The sequence below is a fragment of the Xiphophorus couchianus genome, chromosome 5, assembly GCF_001444195.1.
Source record: "Xiphophorus couchianus chromosome 5, X_couchianus-1.0, whole genome shotgun sequence".
In the NCBI taxonomy this organism is placed as follows: domain Eukaryota; kingdom Metazoa; phylum Chordata; class Actinopteri; order Cyprinodontiformes; family Poeciliidae; genus Xiphophorus; species Xiphophorus couchianus.
Window position 1 is genome coordinate 34,975,880 of NC_040232.1, and position 11,496 is coordinate 34,987,375.

The following is an 11,496-nucleotide window of genomic DNA, read 5'->3' on the forward strand; positions in this document are numbered from 1 at the left end:
CATAGGACAATGGATCACTTTTTAACAGGCTAATGGCAACCCAGTTCTAAATGTTTTTAACCCAACCGTTTTGAGAGTATTTAATGGAATAATCCTAACACGGTAACACAACAGCACAACAGCAGGAGCTCGAGAATGAAACCAGCGGATGGTGGCTTGGTGTGCAACTAAGATTGCTGAAATTAAAGGACCGCAGTGGGGCCGTATAGTTGGAAAGCACCATGTAAACACCAAATTCAATGCATAAAACACACGCAGTGTGTAGGCAGAAAGCAGAGAGGGAGGAGTAATGACTTAAACACACTTCTCTTTAGGTTGTCAGTGCCACTCTCTGGACTCGACAGAACATCTGGAAGGAGGAACAGCAGCCTAAACCTCTGCAGTGGGGCGGGGGGGCGACTGGTGTGCAGGAAGATAAACTTCTGAAAGCCTTCTAGAGTTTCATGATGGAGGGAGGACTGTGTGTGTGTGTGTGTGAGTGTGCAGACTTGAGCAGTAGGGAGAGAGAGTGTGTGTGTTTGTAGAGAGGTTTCCTCTAAGTCGTTCCACCTCTCAATCTGACAGCAGCAGCAACAGCAGCGCTGCCTCTTCCTCCTCCTCCTCCTCCTCGACTGTGGAGGAAAATCCACCAGGTAAGAGAAGCGACCCCCGCGCGCGCGCGCGCGATGTGACAGCTAGCGACCTGCGACGAGCGCGCGAGCGTCTGCAGAAAATTCTGGGAAGAAAGAGACGGGAGGAAGAAAGGGAGGGAAAATGTCAAAGAAAAGCGGAGCCGGGAAGGAGGAAAACGAAAAGAAACACCCGGCGGCGCGTCTGCGTGCCTGCAGAGACGCGCAGGATTGTTGAAGTTCCTCACAAGTCGCCAACTCAGCAGAAGTTTTCTTTGTTCAAAAGTTACAGTAACGGCGCCCGCGCGCGTTGTCACGCGCCCCCGACGCGCTACCCGGCTTTGTTTGTGTGTGTGCGTGAGAGTGTGTGTGTGTGAGGGGGTGCGGGGGGCGTGCGTGTGTGTGTGTGTGTGTGTGTGTGTGTGTGTGTGTGTGTGTGTGTGTGTGTGTGTGTGTGTGTGTGTGTGTGTGTAAGGGAGTTGTATAACTCTTTCTGTCGGGTTTATCCGGACTCCCGCTGCATGCCAAATTGATGCTCTGGCGTTGTAGACGTGGCTTCCACAATGAAATCCCTCTGACTGCTGGATCTGGTTGACTCAGTTCCAGTAGAGTGTGTTCACTTCGTTGAAGCGCTAGCGAGGACTTAGATGGACAAGTTGTACACAGATTGTTTGGGGAAAGGAAGGGGTTTTAGAATGAGGGTTGTTCAAATAACGCAGTGACTGTGAGTGCAGTAAATTTAAACTTCTTTGCCAGAGCAGGCGGTTTTAGGGTGGGGACATATCTGAACTTGACCCTTCTCTAACACGGGGTCAAAGCCAACGATGACGCAACAGATAGATCTCAGTTAAATGAGTCAAAGTTATTACCCTGATTCTGTGCTCCATTTTTTTTTTTGGCCAAGGTTTAGAAAAAGCATGATTGCATGGTCTGAAAGTGCAGTTCAGAGTAACTGAGTCAAGTCAAGTTTATTTGTAGAGCTCATGTCAGCGACTAGGCAGTCCAGAGTGATTTACGTCATAACAACACAATGCAGCAAGTAATTATGAAACAAGCAATGAACATTACATTTTGTTAAATGCCATCAAGCAAATATACATCAAATATATTGATCAATGCTCCAGTAATTATGAATCAAAATCAACTCTAAACAAACAGCTGTTTCAGCAAAACAGCTGAAACTCAGTGTTTCAGCTGTTTTGCAGTTTTCTGGAAGTTTGTTCTAGATGAGTGGTACATAGAAGCTGAATGCTGCTTCTCCATGCTTAGTTGTGGCTCTGGGGATGCAGAGCAGAACCAGAACCAGGATGCCTGTAAGAACGCTCACTTCAGATTTCTGGGAGAAGTAAGAGCGCTGTGTTGCCGATATGTGGAAGAATGCGTTACCATTTTCTGGATTTTTTTTTTTTTTTTTGTGAAGAGAGCTCTCCGCTTCCTGCCTACAGCAGCAGCCCCTCGTGCTCTAAGGCGCCAGATATTTTAGTCTTAAAGATGATTTGATATGTCTTTCAGGGTCATAAACATCACTGGACTTTGGAGTTGGGTTTATATAAAAGTTGAATTGAAGTGAGACATTCTCATCTTTATGCTAGCAAGAGCTCAAAACAACCCAAATAATGTTTTATTTCTAGTCATTTCTATTGACGCACTTGTACAATATCCATAACCTCATAGATATCCATAATGCAGCACCTACCAAGGGATTGTTTGTGTCTGTTGTGGATGATCTGGTCACTGTGTGCAACGCTTTGCATTTCTGTATCTTTACTTTTGACACAAGGTGAAATTTCCTGCAGAAAACCGTCTCGAAACACACACTCCAAGAAACACACACCTGTTACGTCTTCACGAAGGAGCCGCTCGCAGCCGAACTTGAGATGTGGAGAGGTATTTTATTAAAATGTCAAGTCTGGTTACAGCACCGCAGTTCAAGTTCTATGTGCTGTAGCTTCGGTGTCAAACCTCATTGCATTCGGCAAGTTAATAAGTCTTTTGACTCGCAGCCAGAAAATGCAAACGGCTCATGGTTTCTAACGTCTGAGGTCAAACAATTCACCCTGGCAGACCACGAACGTCCGCTTGATGGAAATCTTGTGTTTCCATGCCCAGGTGGCGTTCAGTCCTGCTCCAGCTGTAAGGGACATTAATGTGGTCAAGATTAGGACAAAATGCAGGCCAGCTAAAATGACGCATATTCAAACAAGAATGTGTTTCAATGATAACCAGCAGCTCCACTTTCCTTCGTCTGTCAAACTTTGGTTCATCTGAAGTGAAATCGTCACTTGATAGAGGAGCTAAAGGACATATTTTTTGGGGGGGGATTTTAACCGAGAAAAAAGAAAACAAAGTAAATGCAAGCTAATTAAATTTGCCCCTTTTATTGTAACAGTTGTTCTTGACGAATGTTGTTCAATTCAGTTGATTCATGTGGCGCCAATTCACAACAAACGTCTAAGCAAGCATCTGGCGACAGCTGAAAGGAAGGGCTTTCTTTTAAACGGGAGGGAAAAAAACACTAACCATCCGTCTCAACCGACTGGGACTCTATGTGAAAAATATAGCTTAAGAATATCAAAACTCCATATTTGGTGCAATCTGTGTAGACCAGCAGGACAATAAATACTCTGGTATATGTCAAAACTAAGAAGAGACGTTTTAAATCAACAGCATAAATATATTTTAAGAGTTAGCAGTAGCTTGTCCTCTGACAGCTGGCTGAATTTAACAGTGACACAGATGCTCTTTATAACTACAGTGGTTGTGTTGGATAGAAATGTTGAGGCAGAGCTCCAAACATTTCATTTTCTCAATGAAGGCAATTGGAGAAAGTGGTAGAAGAAAGACGGAGGAGGGGAGATTCAAAGATGGAGATGAAGTACACTGGACACAGAGAAAGAACATGCAATGAAGAGAAAAGAAAAAACAATGAACACAGTCATGCAATCAGGCTTTTATATCCAAAATTTCCACTCGCTAGTTTTGTTCATTTAATCAGATAGGAGCGTATGGAGTCACATTATGGTGATCAGCGGCAATCAGGTAATTCTAATAAATAAACGTAATGATTTGGATGTTTATTTGTCTTGCAGGAGTTAAAACTCCCTCCAAGATTCAAGTCTATTTCAGGTTTTCTTCCATGATTACTAGGCGTGCACAATATGTCGGCACTGATATTGGTATCGGCCGATATAAATCTTTTTTCTTTCAGCATATCGGAATCAGTTTTGTTCTGCACATTACATTTTCCACAGGTAAAGTGCCCAGCTCCACTGAGCTAATATGACTTCCAGATTTAACACCTTGAGATTAGACCTTCGACTCTTTAAGAAACTCCTGCTCTTTCTGAAACTCCACCTCCAAGACGTCACCGCACCATTGCTCTTCTATTGACCCTTTAACAATGTTTTTACCACTATTACCCTGTGAAATAGCTCCTATAATGAGCTCAGCAGATAACAGCTCCACCAGGTGTTTGCTAATTGCTGCTGGCTAGTCTGAAGGAGCTGAGAGGGGAAGTCTGTAACAGTTGGGTTGTATTCAAGGGAGGAGAGGAGGCGGCAGACTCATCAGGACGGTCAAAAACTCACAACCACACTGGTACTGGTAATTCCACAGTGTTTGTCCTTTAATAAACACTCTCTTCACCAAGCTGCTAACATCAAACATTAAAATGAGCAGAGTCCAAACAACCTGTAACGTTACTAAAGTTAGGGAGCTAACATCATAGACATGAATAAGGCTAATATGTCCGTCTCAGTCCACATGTGGAGCTGCAGCAGGTCTCTCCCACACTAGTGACATCATTAACGATACCAGAGTATCTTAAAGAGACACTACACAATTACGGCTGTTACAAGTCACAGGGGAGAGCTGCTCTGTAACACAGAAACTTGGGAATTGCAGTTCAGGGGAGGAGCTGCCTCTCGAAGGCGGGGCTAGGTCCAGTCAGGCTGTTTACACAGCTGAGTGGTTGCCAATGGAGATGAATGGATGTCACAAACATGCATGAAAGAATCAAAGCAACACTTCAGGAATGTTTCTGATGAGAGAATAACGTTATAATATGATGTAAAGCTAAAAAAAAAAAAAACCCATAAGTTTATTTAACGTAATACTGCTCCTTTAACAACAGCTCTCATTCATCCATAAAGGGTAAAATGTTGAGAACGACCAACGGCTGACCTGTCAACTGACTGTCCACCTTAACTATGAAACTCTGCACCTCCTCCATTTCATTCCATTAAATGAAAGAGAGATGAAGAAGAAAAACAACAAATGATTGTTGGCAGAGATCTACCATATCTCTGGGCATTTCTGAACCAGATAAAGTCAGTATAGAGATTAGGTGGCTGGATTTGTTTTGATGAATATAATTCTGTCGTTTATTGTTATGCGTTTTGGACCATATTTGCATTTGAATGCGCTGGGAAACACTGCTACTTTGTCACATTCTCATGCAAATCAAACAAATCTCTGAAGTGATTCAGGGAAATCATGCACAGAAATCCGTGGGCTTAGAAAGCGCACACATTTCCCCTGGAAATATTTGTGAAAGCAAATCAAAGTATCAAATTCATACTTTTTTTGTTTGTTTGTTTGCATTCACTTGAACGCAATCTGAAAGCATTACTGTGGTATTTCCTCACTTTTAGTCTCGAAGTTTGCCTCGTGTTTCTTTTTTGTTTTTGTTTTTTTTGGTCCAACACCTTCAAATGGCCAAGAATCAGCCACGGGGATTTTTAGGATTTGCTTCGGTTTTTCATGTTGGCCAGTCTGGATCCCTGGAGAAATCACAGGAAATGCAGCATGCACTTCATCCTGCGAGTCTCGGATGTGCAGCGCGTTCCAGGGCTCCATTAAGCGAGAAGAGTTATGGCCAGATTCATTACGTTTGGCAGTCATGTGTGAGAATTACTTTCGGAGGAGGATATTCTTATTGTCAAAGAAGTATTTGCACATTTGACCAGAAATCCACAGGAATGCAAAAAAAAAAAAAATCTAACACAGTCAAACCAACAAAGAAAATCGTGGTTTTAGCTTTTACTTGACGTTTCAGACGTTGAATGGGAAAAAAATGATTGTTAAAAAAAACACTTCATGATTTTTTTCAGCTTAGCTCAGTGAGTATGTTTTTTTGTTTTTCTGTCCTGCCTCCTCAGGTGATGGCAGCCATGTTGACCTCTAGCTCCAGCCCGCTGTTCCTCCTCGCCTTGGTGTGCTGCGTCTCCTCTTCGCCCAGATCGCCGTCTCGGCTCTGCAGGCGATGCTGCGACCAGCTGGATCCACCGGCCACCACCGCTCATTATCAAATGCCTGATGTCAGAACTGTCATCAACATGACCATTCTCAAAGGTACCGCAAGTCTCCTGTGGTATTTCTCCAAACTGTGTTTGTTGTAGGAAGACGCTTAAAGATCAGAGAGAAATTCAGGGTTTTGATTTTCTTCCGATTCCTAAAGCACAGAAAATCCACGCAGGGAGAAATGCAGGAGGTATGTGGCGCTTTACTGTGACGTTTTAATCCCTGTGTCTCTGCAAGTATTTCATTTCTATGACGACATATTAGGGCCTTTGTATAGAAATTAGGAAGAGCAGTACATCTCTGCTGAAGTAGCTCAGAAATCTACTAGAAAGAAGATCTAAAAAACGTCTGACTTTGTAAAGTCAAAAAATTGCTGGAAAAAACTCAGATATTTTGACATTAATCATTAAAATGTAGAAATATCAGAGTTTGGAAAGTTGCAAATTTGCTGGAATTTTCAAGTTTTTTTCTCAACAATTTCTGAGTTTAATCTCAAAAGTCTTGAGGGCTTTTTTTCTAGCAAATTTTAGACTTTTCAAACTGAGAAATTTCCTTGTTTTTACTAGAACATTTCTGAGATTCATCTCAAAATTTCTAACTTTTTAGTGTGAAATTTACTCCTCTTTCTTTCTGTCTACAACGTCCCCCAGCACTCTGTCGTATCTCTGCGCTGCGTTGCTTTAATCCCTTCTTCGACTTAAAGCAGAAGGCTGTGTGCCTCGGTGTAGTAGTGCTTAATCAGGAGAGCAATCATGCTGGAACTGTGCAGCCGACTGTAACGATGCATTCATGGGTAAGTGGAACTGAGATACGAGACGTGCTGTTTGAAGAGGAAATTAGACGCTCCATTGATAGAAACGACCAGGAACCACTTTTAAAATCAACCACAGTTCAATGATTCTTGGTAAACAATCAGGCAGTCCAGTGGCAGTAATCTGTACAACGTTTGACAATTTCTATCGAAGGGAAATGCAAAATATATATATATATATATATATATATATATATATATATATATACTGTGTATATATATACAGTACAGACCAAAGGTTTGGACACACCTTTTAATTCAATGAGTTTCCTTTATTTTCATGACTATTGACATTGTAGATTCACACTGAAGGCATCAAAACTATGAATAACATGTGGAAATATGCACTAAACAAAAAAGTGTAAAACAACTGAAAATACCCCTTATATTCTAGTTTCTTCAAAGTAGCAACCTTTTGCTGTGATTACTGCTTTGCACACACTCTGCATTTTCTTGATGAGCTTCAAGAGGTCGTCACCTGAAATGGTTTTCACTTCATAGGTCAACCTGCCCTGTCAGGTTAATAAGTGGGATTTCTTGCCTTATAAATAGTCATGAAAATAAAGAAAACCCATTGAATTAGAAGGTGTGTCCAAACTTTTGGTCTGTACTGTATATACATAAATAAAAATATAGATTCAGAGAAGCCCTGGACGTTGATTTATTAAAAGCATTGAAGCATACACCTGTATTTGTATCACCAGCATGTCATTTGTAAAGAGGCCTTGGTGCATGCATCATTTTGTGCTCTATGTGAAGTTGACTTAACACATAACTGATATAAACATTAATTCAGGAGATATTAAGGTCTGATGAGAGAAACAGTCTAAATTAAACCTAAAAATAAATAAATACATTTGGCTAAGTAAAACATTGACTGGTTCATTTTGTTGTAAGAAAGATTTGATTACTTAAGCCAAGCAGAAGAAAGTTCAAACAGAAAAAAATACATTGAACTTTTTTTTTCTTAATGATTTTTAATTTTTTTAAAAGGATCAATTTGACCCTCAACATAACAGGAGCCTTAAAGAGACAGAGGCCAATTTCAAGATACCTGATGCCTGGAATTGGCACAAAGTGTAATAATGTTATTACATGTAGAGCAGAAAGCATAGCAAAATGTGTTCAAGGATTTTATTACATTTGTGCCAATTATTACATACTTTGGTTTCAGATATATTTTACTACATTTTAAAGCCTGGTTTTATTACATAAAACGTTGTTTCAGATACTTCACAACCAACTTAAGCAGAGTAGTTTAAACAGTTTATGATCATTTGGTGGTTTCACTTGCTGGACCTTTAGCAACTAAAACGTCACATCTGCGCTGACCTTTTGTCTTTTGGATTTTACGTTTAAAAAAAAAATAAAAAATCCAAAAGTCAACAATCATAACCTCTGAACTACGACAGATTCACTCTGAGTAAAGCTTGATGGTAATGTTTCAAACCCAAAGTCCACATTTTTATTCGACATTAAACATAAAGACTTTTGAGCGTCTAAGTCAGAACTCCACACACTGTAGCAAGACTGTGATGGAGAGAAACCATCTACACCAATCAGCTCATGCACGCAGTTCTGGTTAAATGTATTAGCAGTTTTGTTGTTATGAAGTTGTTTTTTTGTTGATTTAGATAGTGTAACCCTCAAGCCAAAAGAGAGCAGACTGTTCAGTCATATCAGGAGTAGTTCTTCAAAAATGCAAATCTGCAATTATATCTAATCCAGTTTATTCAGACAGCGTCATTTCACAACAAATGTAATTTCAGTTCAAACACACATGCAGTCCAATTGATCCTAGTTATGAAACAATGCATTAAGCTCATTTTATTATTAAAATTTTAGGTCTAAAGAACTTCAGCAGATTGCACCGAGCATTCGCTCCTCCTGCATGAGTACGTAGCGACTATCCCTAGCTTTGCAGCAAACCTTCACATCGAGCATGCATGTTGTGACAGTGGAAAGTAAAATCTATCATTTAACAGCTTAAGTACTGGGAGTTTGAATGCTGAACAAAAGACCTGGGCTGATTGGCTAACTGGTTGCAGGTGTGAGGGGAGGGAGCGTGAGAAAGAGGAAGAGAGACACTCAGGATTAGAAAATTAATCTAACAAAATAACAAAAGAAACATAATTAAACTGGAGAAGCAAGGAATCACTAGAGACAAAAATAAACATAACTAGAAACACCAAGAAGGACTAAACTAGAGTAGAACAGAAACAAGACTGGTCTATTCAAAGAAAGAAACTAAGGAACACAGAATAATCAAGCCTCAAAAACAACTCAAAACAACCAAGGACATAGCATATGCATAGCTATCATTGCTATGTGCGACAGCTAACGTTTTCTTTGTGACATTGTCTTTTATGTAGACAGCAAATTCCTCCATCAAACTTCCCCCTGTTCCTGTGTCTGCAGGTGACAAAGGTGACCGAGGAGACAAAGGCACCCCCGGGAAGCCGGGTCTGGAAGGGCCCGCCGGGCAGCTAGGACCCCTGGGGCCAAAAGGCAGCAAAGGCCATGCGGGCGCTCCCGGCGATGCCTGCAAGATCCCGCACTCTTCCTTCTCCGTCGGGCGCCGCAAGTCCCTGCACAGCGTGGAGTACTACCAGGCGCTGGTCTTCGACACGGTGTTCGTCAACCTCCACGAGCACTTCAACATGTTCAAGGGGAAGTTCTACTGCTACGTGCCGGGGATCTACTTCTTCAACGTCAACATCCACACCTGGAACTTCAAGGAGACCTACCTGCACCTCATGCATAACGACAAGGAGAAGGTGATCCTGTACGCGCAGCCCAGCGAGCGGTCCATCATGCAGAGCCAGAGCGTCATGCTGGACCTGGCCCTGAACGACGAGGTGTGGGTCCGCCTCTACAAGAGGGAGCGCGAGAACGCCATCTACAGCGACGATGTGGATGTTTACATCACGTTCAACGGATACCTGGTGGCGCCGGGCGTCCAGTAAGACTGGGAGTGAAATCGGGGTTGGCAGAGCATCTGTGTTTGGTTGTTTACTTTTTCCCCCTTTCAATTCTCTCAATGTTCTCTACCACAAGAGAGTGGTGCTGTTGAAGTGGTGCTATTGAATATTCCTTTCACCAGGAAGTGGAAATGTGCTGCTTTCATAAATAGAGGCTGTCCAAAAATAAACGAATAAATAAAAATAAAGAGGAACAATAAAAAAGTAGTATTTGAAAAAGGAAACAGAATTCTTTTTGTACTTGAATTACATTTTTGTACAAATGAGGTCATGCTTCCTGTTCTTTGTGGTGCTAATAATTTCCTCTGAAATCCTTTTCAGGGGGTTTATGGAAGCAAAATGTGTTTAAATGCAATCAGACCAACTATAAAATATCTATAGGGCCATCTCTTGTGGACCGACTTACCCTGACCCTAAAAAAAGAAGATATTTTCAGCAATTACAGTATCACAATATTGTGAACCTGATTTGTTCCATTGCTGAGTTAAATACATAAACCTGGCCCATCAGTCTCTTCAACTGAATACGAAAACATTCCAAATTAGGTCAAGTTTCATCACAAACCAATATCGTTTTCAACGTTTATTGTACATTTAATTCGTAAAATCCACAAAAAACAAATCATCACTAACTGTTGCTTTTCTTTCACGTGTAAACCTGCAATTTTTTTTATTATGTTAGTGAACTGAATATTAGAAGAATGAACAACAAATCTGCTGTGTGTTCTAATCCAAGCATACATCAGGGATTCACTAAAGAAACGCCTTGTATTCTTGCTGGACGGACTACAAACTGCAGAGCAGTTTTTATGTAAATATTTGTATATTTTCTGTCTGTAATGGCTTCCAGATTTGCAATCGCTCATGTTGTTGAGGCTGTAAACTATTTGTTAACAGTTGTCCTCTTTGTAAGGTCATCTTGTATTGTGTCACTGACACAGGCAAACAAATAAATATTGCATAATTTCATCTATTTCGCCTAAAGGCAGGTGCCTCTTCTGTCAAGATCTCTATTGAAATCGTTTTGCAAAGGAAGTGAGTTTGTTTCACTCTTCTGCTGTGAAGGAAGTTACCTCACCATTTGATTCTTGATGCTTTTCTGGCTCCCGACGAAGCGCTCGAGGCCCACCAGGGGAGGTCGCATTCGAGATTAATCCCCATAAACGAGCCACTTCTCCGGCACAAACAAATAAAATCCCATTTGAACGTCTCGGAAACAGTCTGCGGCTCCATCTGCTTGGCCGCATCTCTCCCATTAGCGACGCCGTCCAGCAGGACGCTTCGCTGGAGGAAAACACGCTGCGATGTTGTAAATACTTTAGACTTTCAGAGATCTGCAAAGCTCTGCGGGAGAAACAACACCTGGCATTTTTCCTGCTTGGTCAGCCCAGAAGGACGGAAGCTGTTCCAACACGCACAACAGACGAGCTGTGTGATTTGGAGGAAGACCGAAAGTTTCTAAATCTCACCCAGTTCAGGTTGTTTCAACTTTGTTTTGGTCGGAAATGCTTCCTAATCCAAACACAGAATGGCAAAATTTGAGATAAACGTCCACTGAGCAAATGATAAGTGAAGACTACATAATGGATTACCAGCAATCTGATTATAATAGCTTATTGCTATACTGAGCCAATTTCAGTGACGACAAAATGTGTAAATGTTCAAAAACTCCTCAAAAAGTCAAGAGTTCCATTCAGACGAAATGTCAGCTTCACGTTACCAAGACATATAAAACTAAATACTTCATCTCAGCATGACGCAAAGACAGATTTGAATTTCCTCGTGAAGCCAAACAA

At 41.3% G+C, this 11,496-nt stretch overlaps 1 protein-coding gene across 1 annotated transcript; it reads left to right on the forward strand.

The window, feature by feature from the left end:
- The first annotated feature begins 383 nt into the window (after nucleotides 1-383).
- Nucleotides 384-10,673, forward strand: c1qtnf6b (C1q and TNF related 6b). Its single transcript, XM_028018897.1, has 3 exons — nucleotides 384-632; nucleotides 5,768-5,960; nucleotides 9,139-10,673. The coding sequence occupies exons 2-3, from the start codon at nucleotides 5,771-5,773 to the stop codon at nucleotides 9,684-9,686; spliced, it is 738 nt and encodes a 245-aa protein (XP_027874698.1). The 5' UTR covers nucleotides 384-632; nucleotides 5,768-5,770; the 3' UTR covers nucleotides 9,687-10,673.
- Nucleotides 10,674-11,496: the final 823 nt, after the last annotated feature.